This window comes from Cervus canadensis, chromosome 3, assembly GCF_019320065.1.
Source record: "Cervus canadensis isolate Bull #8, Minnesota chromosome 3, ASM1932006v1, whole genome shotgun sequence".
Classification (NCBI taxonomy): domain Eukaryota; kingdom Metazoa; phylum Chordata; class Mammalia; order Artiodactyla; family Cervidae; genus Cervus; species Cervus canadensis.
In genome coordinates, this window is record NC_057388.1 from 11,610,017 (window position 1) to 11,628,103 (window position 18,087).

Here is an 18,087-nt window from a genome sequence, read left to right on the forward strand (position 1 = left end):
AGTGCCTGAAGTGGGGTGAGGAAGGAGAAGGAGAAGTCAGAGAGGCATATGAGAGGGTGGTTTGCAGACCATTTATGTGGCCTTGTAGGCTGTGCTGATGGGCTTCCCAGGTGGTGCTAGCGGTAAAGAACCCACCTGCCAATGCGTGAGACTTAAGAGACCTGGGCTCCATCCCTGGGTCAGGAAGATCCCCTGGAGGAGGGCATGGCAACCCACTCCAGTGTTCTTGCCTGAAGAATCCAGTGGACAGAGGAGCCTGGCAGGCTACAGTGCAGAGGGTCATAAAGAGTTGGACATGACTGAAGTGACTTAGCATGCACGTACTGGTTGAATATAGGTGGCATTTCAAATAAGATGAGGGCTAAGAAGTTGCCACTGGACTAGACATCTAGTCTAGTTTTACTGGGGACCTCAACAAGAGTTATTTTGGTGGGACAGTGGTGAGAAAAGGTTAGTCAAAGTGGATTCAAAGGAAAAAGGGATAAATGGAAGTGAAACCAGTGAAGAATTTGAGGCATTTTCTTAAAATGGAAGAGCAGCTGGAAGGGAATGATGGCTGATATGTTTGTTGACTGATGGGAGTGTTCTAGGAAAGGGAGAAAGACTTCTTGCGGGCAATTACCTGAGCACCATCTTGATTTGGAGACAGAGGATGAGGTCTAGGGCCCAAATGGAGGTGTTATTCTTGGTAGCACAGACCATCCATCATCGTAGAAGGGAAAGCAGTGCCTCTGTACCCAGATGTGGGGATGTTGGTAGATACATTAATAAGAGTTTGTACAAGTTCTATTGAAATTGCTTCTGTTTTCTCAATGAAGAATAAGAGGTGGATGGAGACGAGGTTTGAAGGCTTAAGGCAAAGGTGAAGGTGTGAGATGTTGGTCATGGGGAGCAAATGGACTTGGGAAATATAGTAAGGTTGCTGGTTGGCTCAAGCCCATTAAAGGTTAATAGTCATGTGTTTGATTCAGAATGAAGTCTGTCTGACTCCTGAGCCTAAGCCCTTAGATTTAGCAGTTTCCACTGTATTTTCTGATATTACCCAGGAAGTGTAATTAAACCTGAAGGATCACAACACAAGAAGAGACCTAAAGAGGTCATTGTATTTAATTCTCAAGACCTTAGGGAGAAGTAGTGCTCTTACTGTGTTTGCAAATCTCCATGAAGGCAGATTCTACAGCATTCCCTTCCTTGGGTACCTCGTGGGTTTTGGACCCCTGCCCCTACTCCAGCATCCCTTCCACTTTTTTTTTTTTTTTGGTAAATCATCTAAAGGAATCCTCTACTTCTTATTCCTGACCTGGAATAACTCAGATGTATACTAGTAAATTTTTACGTCTTTGTGAAATCAACTCTGAATATTCACTGGAAAGACTGATGCTGAAGCTGAAGCTCTAATATTTTGGCCACCTGATACAAGAGCTGACTCATTGGAAAAGTGCCTGATGCTGTGAAAGATTGAGGGCAGGAGAAGAAGCGGGCAACAGAAGATGAGATAGTTAGATGGCATCATCAACTCAATGGACATGAACTTGGGCACACTCTGAGAACACTCTGAGAGATAGTGAAGGACAGGGAAGCCTGGTGTGCTACAGTCCATGGGGTTGCAAAGAGTCAGACACGACTTAGCGACTGAACAATCAGTTTGTACCTCAGGCTTCTCTTTTCCCACATCAAAGTTTGTATTTCTCCCAAGTTTTTAGCTATTACTTATTTTTGCCTCTGGATCTTGGTCAAGGTATGTCTGAAAATATCAAGAATTAGAACAATGCTTAACCCTTATATTTTCTTTATAACAGTTGAGGGAAGACTGCGGCCTAAATGGCCAGGAAAAATATTCATAAAATCAACTGTTGAAGGCACCTGGTTGGCCTCAGTTGTTAATTCTCACCTTCCTTGCAATTTTCTCATTGACCAATGGGCTTTGCAATGAAAAAATACTTTTTTATGAGCAGTTTGGATGCAACCACCTTAGAAATAAAGTCAATTGGTCATATTCTCTGATAAATTGAACAATTTTTATTTAAAGTACAGTGATTCATTATTTTTAGCTAGGAATATCTACTTCTTAGTTTGCACCCATTTTCTGGATCGTACACACTGGTATCTAGATTTGGCTAAAACAGTAGGTATTAACAATCTAACCATAACTCAGCATTTTAAACTACATATGAAAGGGTTCCTATTTTAAATTTTTACCTCTGCTTTTTCACTCATAACTAGTGACATTCATTCTAGACTTTGCCATGCTATGCATATCAGGAATAAAGAAGCATAAAATTTGGGGGGGAGGGTGGGCGCCAGATAAATTTGTGACCGCCACTCACCTAAGAGTGTGATTTTGAATGAATAGCTTACTTCTTGAGCCTCAATTTCCTCCTCTGTGAAATGGATATGCTCTATGCCTTGGCAATAATATGCAGATGGATTACTTCACTAGAAAGTAATGAACCTTACTCATAGTACGTCACAAATATGCTCAGAGCCCAGAAGATGCTGCCAGACATATTTGTACTTTTTTCTGGAGTCAATTTCAGTTTTCGCAAGGACCCTCCCCCAATTCCTCATGACAGCCTTCATCCTGCATCTATAAATATCTTTCCCTTGGACTACCTCCATTTTTTTATCTCCAATCACATCTCACTCTTCATAATGGGATTTCTAGAAGACAAAAAAAAAAAATCAGTCTCTTTCTAATATGACTCATTTCATAAAGCATAATTTTGTGCATATTTATGCTCTAAGGCCACCTTCCTTCCCAGAGAAGAGGATGGAGAGAGACCAAGGGCATGGAGGTGCCAGAGAGACATACCTTGCCACTTTATCCATGAATAATTATATCCTTCTCCTAAGGTTGTTTTAAGAATGAAACATGGTAATATTTAAAAAATGTTTATCATTTCTGGTCACGAATGTGTGCTAAGTTGCTTCAGTCATGTCCAGCTCTTTGCGACCCCATGGACTGTAGCCCATCAGGCTCCTCTGTCTATAGGATTCTCCATTAAATAAATAACCATTTATTATTTAATGGTTTAAATGGTTTAAATATATTATTTAATGGTTTAAATAATTTAATGGTTGCTATTTAGGCAACCATTAAGTAAATAGTAACTGTAATTGTTGTTACCATTACTTATCTGTTGAGCAGTAGAATCAGTTTTCCCAAGCCTGGTTTACCCACAGGGGTTTCCGAGGAGAGAAAATGTATGAGAATGCCTAGAGACTAAATGTTGAGTTTTATTCTGAAACCCCCTGCTGGTTGACTGTGGATAAAACAGGTCTCTGCAAAAGTAAGTTGTTCAGTTGCTAAGTCGTGTCCGACTCTCTGTGACCCCATGGACTGCAGCATGCCTTGCTTCCCTGACCTTCACCATCTCCCCTAGTTTGCTCAAACTCATGTCCACTGGGTCGATGATGCCATCCAACCATCTTATCCTCTGCCTCCCCCGTCTCTTCTTGCCTTCAATCTTGCCCGGCATCAGAGTCTTTTCCAATGAGTTGGCTCTTTGTGTCAGGTGGCCAAAGTATTGAAGCTTCAGCTTTAACATCAGTCCTTCCAATGAATATTCAGGGTTGATCTCCTTTAGGACTGACGGGTTTGATCTCCTAACTGTCCAAGGGACTCTCAAGAGTCTTCAGCACCAAAGTTCGAAAGCATCAAAAGTAAGTAAAAGATCCTTGTCTCATTTCCTGGTAAGAATCACATTAGGGATTGAGTTGCTGCTTCCCATCCCCCCAGGAGCATGGTGCTGGTGGGGTGGAGCCACAGGTGACTCCATATGGTGGAGGGAGAACCTGGTCCCATAGGATTGCTTGCTCCTGGCTCACAGATGGAGGGAAGTGGCTTCTGAAAGGTTTCCTGTGGGGCTGCTGGTCTGGAGAGCAGCCGTGGTCAAGCTAGAAACACACCCACCTCCCCTTCTAAAGATGTACCCAAGGGGTCATCGTGTCTTCCTCTTTAATTTTAGAGTCAAAGTAGTCTTCACCAATTAGGAAAGGTCTTTAAAATTTCCAACCTCAGACAATTGCTGCTTCAAAAAAAGGCATTCTGCCTGATTCCTAAAGATTTCTTTCAGTTACTGCCAAACTTTCTTGGCTAGACCTCTGGTGTGAGAGAATGAAAGCACTTCCTTCTGGGATTGGAGATCATGAGCATTTCAATTTTAGAAAGAAATCCTATCAGAATGTTACCCATGGAGGAAGGGAATGTGACTACACTGAAAGCTCTGAAATTGAGATGTTGCCCTCTGGAATTCTCCCCACGGCTTGTGGTGCAGAAAGGATTGGCAACTATCCGGATCTGCCTATGGCTCTAGACAGTAGAACATCCCTCTCCTTGACATGTAACTTCTTGAGGCTGGTAAGACAATTATGATGACAAACTGTATTGAAACTGAAGTTAATGCCTTTTTAAAAAGTGCCAGGCTATAGGGGACAGGTCTTTAAACGGAGTTTCTGTTCTCCCACAAGAAATCTTCCAAATGTGAGAAGATCTTAAGTCCTGTTCACAAAGGCAGTTTGCTGAGAGATAACAGCAAGGGAAGTAGGAAGAGGGGCTTAGTAACTATGGGTATAAGTTCTCATTTGGCCGTGTGATTTTGAAGTCCCTTAATCTTTCAGATCCAAGAGAAAACAAAGATTAAAAATATCAGCTTTCCAGGAATGTTTGGACAGTGAGTAAGGCATGTAAATCATTGAGACTAGTAGGTGCTCAACAAAATTTCTTCCTTTCCTTTTCCTCCCAAAATGTACTCATGGTCCACTGTAGGAGTCTTTCCTACCAGCCTTACTTTAGCAGCTTCACTCACCTGTAGAACAGGTACAATTCCATGTTCCAGGGAACACTCTCTGTGGTTGCCATCTGATTCAGTTCTGTTTTGCTCCTCTGAGTTCCTCTAGTGTGGCCATATGCTAAAGAGATTTAAGGATTCAGTTGGCTACTGGTAGATGGTTGGTATTTTAAACAGTTTTGTTGCTACCCGATAGACCGAATAAGAGAACTGGCCCCTTTCCAAAGGAAAACTAAAGAAAAACTATTCAATTTACTATGCAGATGCTTCAAAGTGATTTAGAACAACTACTCCACAGCTCGACTTTCCAAAGAGAAAGTCATCTTTACGACAAGTATGACTGACTCATTTATCCAGAAGATAAAGTGATTTGTTCTCTTGTGGATGGGGAATTCGGTTTCCTTATTTATAAGGAACAAGGTCAGAGCTGAAGATGCTGTCTTCCAAATACAAAACAAATTTGTAGAGGGTGTATTTCATTGAAAGCCACCCGTATGTAATTTATGTATAAATTACATAAGGGGAAAAAAAGAATTATAGGATCTGCAATTGCTTTCCGGGGTACAAAAGGACATTTGATTTTTTTTTTCCCCTTCAGCATAATTCAGAAGGAAGTGATACCCCAGGGAGCCAAGACTGGCTTTTCTTATAGGGCAAGAAAGACATTTTCTGGGGAAGGAAAATGTATGTAAAAGTTTGGGGGAGGTAAAGAAGATTTCTGTCACTGAACCGTTCTGCATATGAAGCCCAGGGTATAAGCAGTCTCTTTAATCATCAAGTACCTTTCTGCACACAAAGATATCAATATAAAAGGGCAGACATAGCTTTAAAATTTCTCTGCTGAAGTGGCTTACAGGTGGCACTTGTATTGGAAGGGTGGCAGGGAGATTTATCTTGAATCTGTTTTCTGATTTATGCTTTTAGGGGTCAGATGATGAGGGGAAGGGTCTTAAGGTCTCTCCAGTTGCCACCTTTTGTCCAACTCTTCTTCTAAGAAGGGAGAATAGAGACCCCGGGGATGTGCAAAAGGTGAAGTCTCCCAGGTTTGCAAAGAGAAAGCAGAAGCTTCTGCCTTCTGGGTCCACACCAGTCCCTCCTCATTTGGTGATCAAGGTTCCTGGGAGTCACCATAGAGTGATGATTTAGATTTTGCTTTCTGAAGCATCTCTTTTTTGTTGTTGCCTGGTGAAACGATTACTGAGGCTTAAAGAAGGCATGTCCAGCTGTCTTAGTTCTGGAAGAAGCTAGATATGTCAGCTCACAGAGTTGGGAGGCTGTCAGGCTAAAAGGAGCCTTTCCTGCTGTGAGAACCATCTTCTGTCAGCAGAAAACTTACTAATCAGTGTAAGAAAAACCCAATGCGGCAGGCATTGGGAGCTTTAGACTTTGTGTATCTCAATACTGCTGTTTAAGGACTACGTGAAATTTGTTATCCAAATGAAAGGGAAGTTATCTCCGTGTGATAATATGGGAGTATGCCAGGTGCAAACTGAAGCACCAAATGTGTGAAGTTAGGCTCCTGAACTACGAATGAATTGTATTCCTGTGGTAAAAAACCCTTGCCAGTGCAGGAGACATCAAAGGCCTGGCTTCAGTCCCTGGGTCGGGAAGATCCCCTGGAGGAGGGCACAGCAACCCACTCCAGTACTCTTGCCTGGAAAGTCCGATGGACAGAGGAGCCTGGCGGGGTACAGTCCACAGGATCGCGAAGAGTCGGACATGACTGAAGTGACTTAGCACAACATACATAACTTAGTTTGAACTGTTTCTGAATAGAGGCTGGGAATAGGGTTGTCAGACAAAATGCAGGCTGCTCAATTAAATTTGAAATTCATCAGTAAAAAGTAACTTTTAGTATGAATATGTCCCATGCATTACCAAGGCCATACTTATCCTAAAAATTATGTGTTGTCTGTCTGACATTCAAGTTTAACCTGGCACCCTACATTATTATTATTATTTGCTAAATAAGGAAACCCTAGGTGAGAAATAAAGAATGTGTTACAAGAGGAGAGTTAACTTTTAGCCACATCTCCTTTGTGTCCATTGTGTTGGCAGGAAGCGGGAGGTAAGGAATTCCTAAAGCCGGATTACCTGTACTGGGTGTGTGAGCATCGTGTCTTTAAGCATAAGCAGGGTGGTTTCCATGAAGAGTGAGTGTAGCCTGGGAATTCATGCAGCGCAGAAGTCAGTGTTCTGAATGGGCACCTGAACTGCGTGTGGAGCCTCCTGACAAGCTTTCTGACTTCCCCATGCTCTTTGTTTTCGGAATTCCTGTACAAGTATATTTTTTACTTGGGCCTTGGATTGATTTCACCTGGCATCTATGTCCTGGTAACTCTTAAATTTAAATCTTCATTTTGGATTACTCATCTGATTACCTGCATACTTTTCACCATGGTATATTCTTCCAGAAAGGATGTATCTGGGAGTCTTTAAAGAAGGCTGTATATAGATAGAGGTCTTGATGGATGCTATTTTCATTATTATTATTATTAACATCTTTGCATTAAAAAGGGGATTATTTTGAAATTTCAACAAAATCCAACCTATAATTACTGTAATGATTATAATAAAGAATGTTTCTTGTTCCAAATATCTGTGTAATAGGATTTGTGTCCTTAAACTATTCATTTCACTGGTCATTACTTAAGGATTAAAATAAGGTTATCAGACTGCATTTGAAAGGACACTAAACTCAGATGAAGGCCGAAAACCATGCTTTCTCTTTGTGTGCCTCTCTGGGTTTCAATTTCCTGATCTTCAAGTTAGGGGTATTAGATAATCCCTAGGCTCCTTTGCAACCCTCACAGTCTCTGATACTGTTAGGGTAGCTTATAAACCAGTGTTCAGAGCCGTCCGTCAGCCTCAGGTTTTGTCTGCCTCTTTTACATAGAACTGCATATATGCCATTCTCATCCCAACTACAGAAAAAATAGTGGCCACATCTGCCTCAATTTCCCAAGATCAAGGTCCTGGAAGAATTGCCTCCTTACCTTGACAGCCATGTACCCATAGAGAAATCCTTCTAGTTAACGTTTTCCATAGACTCAGAAATGCTGACCCTTCAGAGGTCCCGTAGCAATGGATGTCTGACTCCAACCCTTAGGATTGATGACACAGGATTATTCTTTATTTATGTAGACCTGGCTGAAATATTGTCAGCAGCTCAACTTTGTGCACTGAACCCAGAATATGTATGTGAATGGATCTTCTCATTAAACTAGTATTTATGTTGTGCACATTTGGGCCTCACCACCGGGCAGGATGATTCTGATGCCTTAGCTGGTTTGGAGTTTCGGTATGCACATTTAGTCTGCACTGGCTTATGACTGCAGTTCTTAAATACAGGGATAGTTGAAAGGAATTGTGTGCTAGAACTGGCTTGCTGTGGCTTGCGAAAACTGATTATTAAGTTATCAAGAGTTTTGTGAGTTGATTGTTAAATGCAACCATTATTAAAAATCAAGTCATACCAACCTACAACAAATCATATTAAAAACAAAAACTCAAAATGTATTATTAATACCTCCTGATTATTTTACTATGCATATCTATGTTCTTGATATTATTTGCATATATTGGAGCTGTTTGATGAAAACATATCATGATGCTCCTGTACACCTCTTCCCTACCATATATTCAGAGACCTCATGTTGGTCACTTTACATAGGCCGTGATGCAAGTGTTTACACCACAGAAACCAGCAAATGTTACCATTCAGACCTTGACTTATTTCTTTGTTGATGTCTAAATTTCCAGAATTAATGGAGAGAACGTTACTAATGCAGATTAAACTTAAAAATGTGCGGTGTGTGGTGTCTGTAGCTCTTACATTGTGAATACTGCAAAAAATTGAGAAAATCTGCTTCCAGCATTCAAAAAACTATTAAATGCTTCTACGTAAAAGTCCTTATGTCATTGATAAATGAGTAAATTTCCAATATGTGTCTTCATTGTTTCTCATTTGTGAAGTGATTGCTACTTAGTGTAATAAAAATATCAACTGATGTAAACATAAGAACTACATGCCCTCTTCAGTTGCAGACACAGACTAGCTATGAATACAACTTATGTCTATACAAAATTGATATAAAAAAAGTTAAAGCATTTTGAGAGCACCAGTTGGCCTTGTGGAATAGAAAATATATCATATTGGGTATTTTATTATTTGTAAATTGTGGGCTTCACATTTTTTATATTAGCAAAACATAAACTTATATACATATAGATATATGTACTTTTTTTTTCATTTTTTTTTACAAAATGCCTGTTGAACATTTTCTAGCACACAGTTAACTTAAACCTCCACTTGGTAGAGCCCCTCTGGTTAGTCTATTTGTTGGGACTGACATAGTCCTCAGATGAAGCCATGCTTCCTAAGACCATACCATGTGAAGCAGAAAACGCTTTTGATAAAATTTCAATATTGATTTATGAGAAAAGCCCTCCAAAAAGAGGGCATAGAGGGAACATGCCACAATATAATAAAGGCCATATATGCCAGACCCACAGCTAACATCATATTCAGTCGTGAAAAGCTGGAAGCATTTCCTCTAAGATTAGGAACAAGACATGGATGGCCACTCTCGCCACTTTTATTCAACTTGGTTTTGACTTCTGGAGTCACATAGACCTCAGTTTGAATCCTATCTCTGTCATTTACCAGCTAAATATGCTTGAGTTTATATTCTCCCTGCCTTTGATTTTAAGTCTGTCGTGCAGGGATACTTATAGGACTAACCTCATAAGGTTGTCGGAAAATTCAGCATATATTTAGCACAGGCCATGGCACATGTAAGTTCTCAAAAATGGTAGCTGTAATTTTTTTTTCCTGCATCCTCTCTCCTGCCTTTTAGGATTCATCAAGCTTCAGACTACAGTCCTCTACCTTTTCTGTTTATATCCATTTAGAGTGTAGCTGAGCCTGACCAGCACATTCTTTGGTGATTCACAAATCTCCTCTGTCTTGACCTTCTCATTAGGGTATCCATGCACATTTTTAGCTAACCTTAGGACATAACATAAGAAATGCCTTCTGTTCATTGTCTGACCATCCTCGGATTACAATGCCCTTCCAGTTTTCCCATTTCCACCGGTGGTACCCTATTTGTGCTTGATCTCAGGCTTCAGAGCTGCATTCTATACTCTCTGTATCTGATTATTCATTAAACCCTACTTATTCTTTCTCTCAGCTTCAGTTACACTTCCTTCTCATGACTAACAGTGAAGCTGGCTGACAAGCCGTTTGGTGCACTCCCATCCCTTGATATCCTTGTTTTTCCCTTTGTGGTCATGGTGCTCAAGAGACACTGATGATCTTTTAACTAATAAGTTAGTCTTTTATTTTTTACTGACATATATTGCTCTTGAACTCTGTGAAATATCTGTTTCTTTTTCTCTTCAACTAGGTCATAAGCTCCTTGAAGACAAAAGCAGGATATAAACTCAGAGTTACTGTCACCGTGCTTAACCTACTGCTCAGTAGGCTTCCCCGTGGGATGAATTGATTGAATATAACCCTTTCTTATTAAGAGTATGTTTTTAGTTGTTGCTTGTTTTAGCCACTAAGTTGTGTGTGACTCTTTTGTGACCCCAAGGACTGTAGCCTGCCTGGCTCCTTTCTCCATGGGATTCTCCAGGCAAGAATACTGGAGGGGGTTGCCATTTCCTTTTCTAGGAATATGTAATTTTCTAGATTACATAGCTAGATGTAAATATGTAGCTTCCTAATGCTTGTTAAGTCAGTCCCAAGCTCTTCAAGCTGACCTAGTTATACTGTCCGCTGGCTCCATCTTAGCCGCCCTTAACTTTATCTTCCTGGAATGGGCCCCTTAGTTAGGTGACCTTGGTACACACACACACACACACACCTGGGTATTAAAATGATCATCCTTCCATCTTAGTTTTGATTGCAGTCCCAAGACATTGGGTACTTACCACCTCACACTGAAAAAAATGCAATGCCTAACCACCTAAGAAGGACTTGTAAAGGAGGTGGGGAAAACCAGTTTTGTGACTTTTGCCCAATAACAATAGCTAGAGGTTCAGAAGGACCAGGAAATTAGGAAGAAAATTTCCTTCAAAAAGTTATTTAAGTGCAGAGCCATGCCCACTTTCTAATGGTAGGCATCCTGGTTTATCATGAAGGGTAAAACTCAGGAATAGATAATTAGAGGTGATACATCGGGCAAGGCATGGGGAGCATGCACAGAGCTTTCATGCCCTTTTGGAGCACGTTACCCTCCAAGCACTTTGATGTGCTCACCCACCTAAAAGCTACTTGAAACGCCATCTTTTAGGGAGTTTTGTTAGGCGTGACTGATGAAATCATTGGCCACTGGTGGTTGAACTCAATCTCCAGCCCCTCTGTCTTTCCCTGGTGGTAGAATGCAAGGTGTGTAAAAGTTCCAAGCCTCTAATCAAGGATTGGTCTTTCCAGTAACCAGTCTACATCTCGAAGCTCTCTCAGTTCAGTTCAGTTCAGTCACTCAGTCATGTCCTACTCTTTGCGACCCCATAGACTGCAGCATGTCAGGCCTCCTGTCCATCACCAACTCCCAGCATTCACTTAAACTCATGTCCATTGAATTGGTGATACCATTCAACCATCTCTGTTGTCCCCTTCTCTTCCTGCCTTCAATCTTTCCCAGCATCAGGGTCTTTTCAAATGAGTCAGTTCTTCGCATCAGGTGGCCAAAGTATTGGAGTTTCAGCTTCAGCATCAGTCCTTCCAATGATTATTCAGGACTGATTTCCTTTAGGATGGACTGGTTGGATCTTGTAGTCCAAGGGACTCGCAAGAGTCTTCTCCAACACCACAGTTCAAAAGCATCAATTCTTCAGCGCTCAGTTTTCTTTATGGTCCAACTCTCTCATCCATACATGACTACTGGAAAAATCATAGCTTTGACTAGATGGACCTTTGTTGGTAAAGTAATGTCTCTGCTTTTTAATATGCTGTCTAGGTTGGTCATAACTTTTCTTCCAAGAAGCAAGTGTCTTTTAATTTCATGACTGCAGTCACCATCTGCAGTGATTTTGGAGCCCCCCAAAATAAAGTCTATTGCTGTTTCCATTGTTTCCTCATTACCATGAAGTGATGGGACCGGATGCCATGATCTTAGCTTTCTGAACGTTGAGCTTTAAGCCAACTTTTTCACTCTCCTCTTTCACTTTCATCAACAGGCTCTTTAGTTTTTCTTCACTTTCTGCTATAAGGGTGGTATCATCTACATATCTAAGGTTATTGATATTTCTCCTGGCAATCTTGATTCCAGCTTGTGCTTCATCCAGCCCAGTGTTTCTCATGATGTACTCTGCATATAAGTTAAATAAGCAGGGTGACAATATATAGCCTTGATGTACTCCTTTCCTGATTTGGAACCAGTCTGTTCTATTTCCAGTTGTAACTGTTGCTTCCTGATGTGCATACAGATTTCTCAAGAGATAGATCAGATGTTCTGGTATTCCCATCTCTTTAAGAATTCTTAAATTCTCTCTAAGAGCCCCATTAAGAGTCACTTCATTAGCATAATTGAATGATGTAAAGGAGCTCCATTTAAGGAGCTCTATGTGTTAGGAACCAGAAACAAAGATCAAGTATGTATTTCCTATTATCCACAAGGACCTCCTTTCCAACTGCAGCTTGAAATAAGCCTATGCTATGGGAGAGGAGAGACTTCTGAATAAAATTTAGAGTTTCAGTTATTAAAGTAAAATCAACATTTTTATTACTGAAATGACATTTTTCTCCTTAGAAAATGACATTTTCTCCTTAGAAAAAGTTAAGTCGAAACAGGTGTGAGTCCTGCCCAGGGTGTCCTGTCAGAAATGGAGAAGGGTTCCAGGAAGTGAGTTAGTGTGCACAGGACAAGGGGAAATAATAAGGTGGTGTTTTCTTTGTACCCTTTGAAGCGATTCTGTTTCAACACAGCTGTTACGTTTGCTGACGCTACACATGTAGCCAGGTCTCTAAGGGCACGCAGGCAGGCGTGACTGCGGGACACGGCACACACACACCCCTTTCTACCACTTAGGGTCTACAGTTGCAGCATCTCCTCCAAGGAGTCTTTCCTGGTTAGCCCAGATCACACAGCTCTCCTTTTTGGAATTTCTATAATTCCTGTTTTTCAAACCTAACACTTACATATGCGAACCATGTATATCTTCATTGATCTTCACTTGTTTCATTTATGTGTTTTTGCTTCTCATTCTTATATTAAGCCTCTCGCCAGAAACCAGTATATTTTACTTTTGGGGTATGTCTGCTATATCCATCCATTGTCATTGAATAAAGGTTGCATGATTTGTTGGTCAGATATGTCCAGATTTCATGGTGACATCAGAGGCTGGTTAAATATTGAGTTTAATCTAAAACCTAAAGCTAAATCTTCCTGTCTCCTGATGGAAATGCTGGCTACCTGGACTCAGCTTTCCGTTTTTGTTGTTGATGGTGGTGGTGGTTGCCCAATGAACTGTTGAACAGAGCATGCTAATGAAATAGCTAACCTTTGTGCAGTCTTTCTTTTATTGCTGAAGGTGAAAATAGCAGTGAGTGTAGTTTGGTATATGACATAGGTCCTCTTTAGGTGTTGCGCTGGGAAGATGCCTTTGATCAACGTTCATGCTACTCTGTAGTTTGTGTTACCTCATAGTCACCAGTAGGCTTAAGTTCTTGGTTTATGAATATTCAGCTTTTTGCTAATAAAACTTTCTATAGAACTAGAAGTGTTTCCCAGACCGCTGGAAGTGTATTTTGAGATCAGCCTCTCTCAAAATTGCTTCAGTTATGGGCAGGGCATACATTTCATCAGACTTCCACTTTCTTTGTTAGCAACCTCTTTTTTACTTTCTCCTGAATGATGAAGGAAATTAGTCTTATGTTTTTAATCCTCCCATCTACCACGGGAGCTGGCAATGTGTCCAAATACTCAAGAGCTTGAGACTTTGTCAGAGCATTTCAGGGCTGTAAGGAGGCTTATAGGTCCATGAAGTCTTGATATCTCGGTGAGTGGAATGGATGAATCATATGTGTGCATTAAACTAATAAAACTCTACGGTGTCTCTGTAGGTGATACAAGCCTGCCATTCATATCCCAAAGCAATTGAAGTTGTTGTTAACGCCTATGAGCACATCAAGTGGAACGTGAAGTGGAAAAGAGCCATCCCTGATGATGACTTGGAGGTAAAGCATCCATTCATTTCCTCTGGTTTTTCACTCCACAGGACTTCCAGACCACAATGGAAGTGCAGGAAATTCTAATTTAAAAAAAATGGGTTTTGAGAATGCTTTTAAGAATTTGAGAATGCCACTCCAATATGAGACAAAGGGTTATAAAATGCAGGTGTGAGAATAGATAAATAAATAGGTATGTAACACTTGGGAGCATCTCGGGAATTTCTCTATCAAGGGGCAAGTTGAACAATTATATAAAGTTGACCATTTTACTTTCTTCCCCATCGATTTCGATGAATTTAATAATAACAACAACAACAACACTTGGGATTGCTCATATAGCATTTTTACCAGAAGATTAAACTGTTTTGTGTAGATTATGTCACTGACTTTAATAAATTGCTTTGTATCGATCATTTTCATTCACTTTTAAATATCCTAAAGTCTTTAGTAAGCAGGTAACAGAGTATTAAAAACTGTGGGACTTCCCTGGTAGTACAGTGGTTAAAAGTCCATCTGCCAGTGCAAGAGGCATGGGTTCCACCCCGGGTCTGGGATGGATCCCTGGGATCCAGATGCTGCAGGACAACGAAGCCTGTGCACCGCAACTGCCGAGTCCCAGCTCTAGAGCCCTCAAGCCAAAGCTATTGAACCGCCACTAGAGAAAGCCCACACGTCACAAGGACGACCCAACGCAGCCATAAATAAATAAATAGGTAGATAGATGGATAAAATCGTGGCAAATATGTGTATAACATAAGATTTAAAAAACAAACTTTGTGATGACTCATGCAGAAAGCTTTGCAAAGCAGAGTCCTCATGCCACACGTGGACTTTGCTGCCTTTGTGAACCAGCTATTTCGCTAGCCTTCTTTTCTTGGTTTTAGCCACCACAGCTGTCCCCAACACGGGAGAGGTGTTGGGCACAGAGTGCAAAGCTCCCTGGGCTTAGAGTCCAGAGCTCCCTGGGCTTAGAGTCGAGTGGCTTAGCTGCAGTGTTATTCTGCTACTTACTAGCTGCCTTAGCTTTGAAAAGTTGCTTAACCTGTCTTAGCTTTATTATTCCTGCTTAATTTTGCCTCACCATCAGAGACTGTGAAAGCTGCCACTAGGTATGAAGCAGGGACTAGACGCATCAGTGTTGATTTCTCTTGGTGTAAACTGTGAGGCTTCTCTGACTTTAACGTGTCTTGCCTTCCTTTTCAGAGGTACTGGGATTTTTACCACTCTCTCTTCACTGTGTGCAGTAACTCTCCGAGGACTCTCATGCATTTATCGAGATGCGCCATTCGAAGAACGTTACACAGCAGATGTCACAGAGTAATTCCTTTGCTTTCCCTCCCATTGTCATTGAAAAAGTACTTGCTTTTAGAGCCGGAGGGAATCATTTATTAAGCCTTATGAGGCAGAAGTTCCCAATCCTAGATCTTTAAGTGGACTCGCTGGGTAGACACAGTTTGCATAAATAAAATGGTACTTGGGTTGATTATAACACTTCAGGGATGTAGAAACACTTTGCAAACACTGTGTCATTAATCCTAGGGTACCATGGTGAGGGGAAATAAACAAGAGGTAAAGTGAAGGTATTCTCAAAAATAAGAGCATATTCAGAAGGTACTAACATAACAATAATAATGTTATATTTACTTCGTACCTGTTGTCATTTTGTAAAAATTTTCGTATATTATCTCATTTGAGAGGGGACCCAGGTTTTCTTACAACCAATCTCATTTTCTCTCCCTTATCAGTGATAAGTTTACATTACCCTTCAGTTGCCAACATGCAAGGCTTTGTGATAGGCCTGTTAATCTTTGTGTCCTCCACCCTCTCCCACATAGCAGAAATTACTGTTGCTTGTTTTGCCAACCTCTTTCCCCATACTGAGCTCCTCCACTTACTTTCAGAGAAGAAAGCGTGAGCATAGTCAAAACAAGGGGGTCTTAGAAGCAAATGAGAAGTGAAAAACAGAGACCTATCCACTTGAAAGTCAAAATAAACATGTTAACGCACTCTCGCTGAGCCAAAGACCGGAGATGCAACGGTGAATCCCAAGCAAGGACTCCAGCCCTCCAGGACGTCATCATTTAGCAGAGGATCCAGACATTTAAGCAGGGAACTGCCACTCAGGGGCAAGAGCACAGATGCAGGTTCATTCTCAGTGCTTGCCTTTCAAAGTCATGTTTCTGAAATGAAGTGTGGTTTTCTTTGAAGCCTGTTGATCAAGAGAAGGGATAGTGTGAAGTAGAGGGGATCTCTAGCTGCTGTGAGTGTGAATGTAAAAGGCCTCACTTCAGTTTCCTGGCACATCTAGATATTTTTATTTTAGTATCATTTGCTGCATTGTACTGTCCCACGTTCCCTGGGGAAAATATTGCACACTTGATGGCCCCCATGTATGTGACAAAGAAGTTTTAGAAAATGTGTGCAAGGAAATGTATGAAAGGACTTAGGTTGGTTACCTCAGTCTTTTCATGTAGGAGACTGGCATTTCAGAGCATTTTAACTAGAAGATAAGGAGAATTTTGCTGGTGATGGCTGGGTGCAGAAAGCACGTAGAAACATTTTGAAAATAGTAGAAGTTTGAGAAACTTGGAAAGGCTAGTGTGTTAATCAGGTTTGTTAACAGTTTGCAGAAAGAGAAATGTAGATGGTTAACCTTTGGACTTCATGGTTTATGAGGCCACTTTTCACTTCACATATTTGTTCTTGCTAGTCACTTTTAGATATGCTCAGTGACTTTCAGCATTACGTTTTAGAGCTTAGAGCAGAAGTAATTAAACACAAATAAATCTACTTGCCAGTTGAGAGCAGGATTCTTTCCCCAGGGATACGGTGTATGTACATGTGTGTGTTTCTCCATCTTGTTGAAGTTTACAGGCTTGAGTGTTGAGTGGAGATGAAGTCAAATATTCCACTAGCCTGCCATCTAGACTGTGCTTTGCATCTTGGGATTTGCATCCTCCTGGTGCTGTGTGGGAAAAATAATGTAGATGCAATAATCTTTCTAAAGTATCAGTTCCACTCAGATATTTTGGGAGGAATGTTCTGTACAAAAATGAGATCTGTATTATGGAATAGAATACTGTATATGTGTGAACTAGTCATATAAAACATGACCCTTAAAAAAACAAACAGTTTACTTGCAGCAAGTGGTATAGAACACATTCTAGAATAGCCAGGTGGAGGTGTTGCCCCCCACTGCCCCCAGTTTCAGGAGTATTCTGGAGAAATATTTGTGATGCTGACTTGGGCGATAATGCTGAGGCTGAGGATGAAAGGAGAGAGGATGTTCCTTGCATGGGGAAATAACGTTTCTCAGGCTCCCTGCTGTGCTTAGACGGTCTGTGTTAATCTAGTATATAATACAGAACAACTTGTTTTGGATGGTTTATTTGTAGATTTAAAGTTGTTTCTCCTCATCTCTGAACCTTCATTTAGAGGACTTAAATAAAGCTCTTCTCTTTCCTTTCATCTATGTGAGTTATCTGTTGATAAGACTTTTTCCTAACTGACTTCTCAGCAGTTGGACTAAAGAACTCTACATGATTCATTGCTTTCTTCCACACTGAGGAGAAAAAAGAGAATGAGAAGACATGCCTGTAAATAAATAATATTTTCAAAAGAAAGTAAAGGGTAAACACAAATAAAAACCAGGCGATTGCTTTGAGAACAAAAAAGTGTTTTAACAATAATAAAGAAATTGTGCTGAACATAGTCTTCTGTCTGTCACCCTCTCTGTCCTCTTGGGTTTCTAATTTCTTTTCATTCTCACCATTCAAGCAACCATGAGCAGGAACAACAGAGGAAATTATATCCTCATGATAGCTTTGTTAACTTTCTGTAAATAGTCACTTGGTGAGGAAGAAGATAGGTAGTAAATAGTCACCCGTGAGAAAGAATCTTTGAGATGAGGGGAAGACCACCCTTTCAGTTTTCCGCCTTCTTAGGAGCTAGACACACAAGTTCTATTTTTAAATCACCTAGTGTTACACCATCACTGTGTCCTTCCATCCCGAACCCAGTGGTTTCTGATAAAAAATACAGCAGTCAGAAGCCGACTATAAGGATGAAAAAAGTAACCAACCATTTGCAGTGGCTTATCAATGTTGGAAAAAAATA

At 40.7% G+C, this 18,087-nt stretch overlaps 1 protein-coding gene across 1 annotated transcript in view; it reads left to right on the forward strand.

Moving 5' to 3' along the window:
* ASB4 (ankyrin repeat and SOCS box containing 4) overlaps positions 1-17,439 on the forward strand; it is a 75,817-nt gene extending 58,378 nt beyond the window's left edge. The window contains exons 4-5 of the mRNA XM_043462649.1: positions 13,864-13,977; positions 15,175-17,439. Of these exons, the coding sequence (XP_043318584.1) occupies positions 13,864-13,977; positions 15,175-15,363 (303 nt within the window). The 3' untranslated portion in view covers positions 15,364-17,439. The remainder of the gene's footprint in view (positions 1-13,863; positions 13,978-15,174) is intronic.
* The last annotated feature ends 648 nt before the right edge of the window (positions 17,440-18,087 follow it).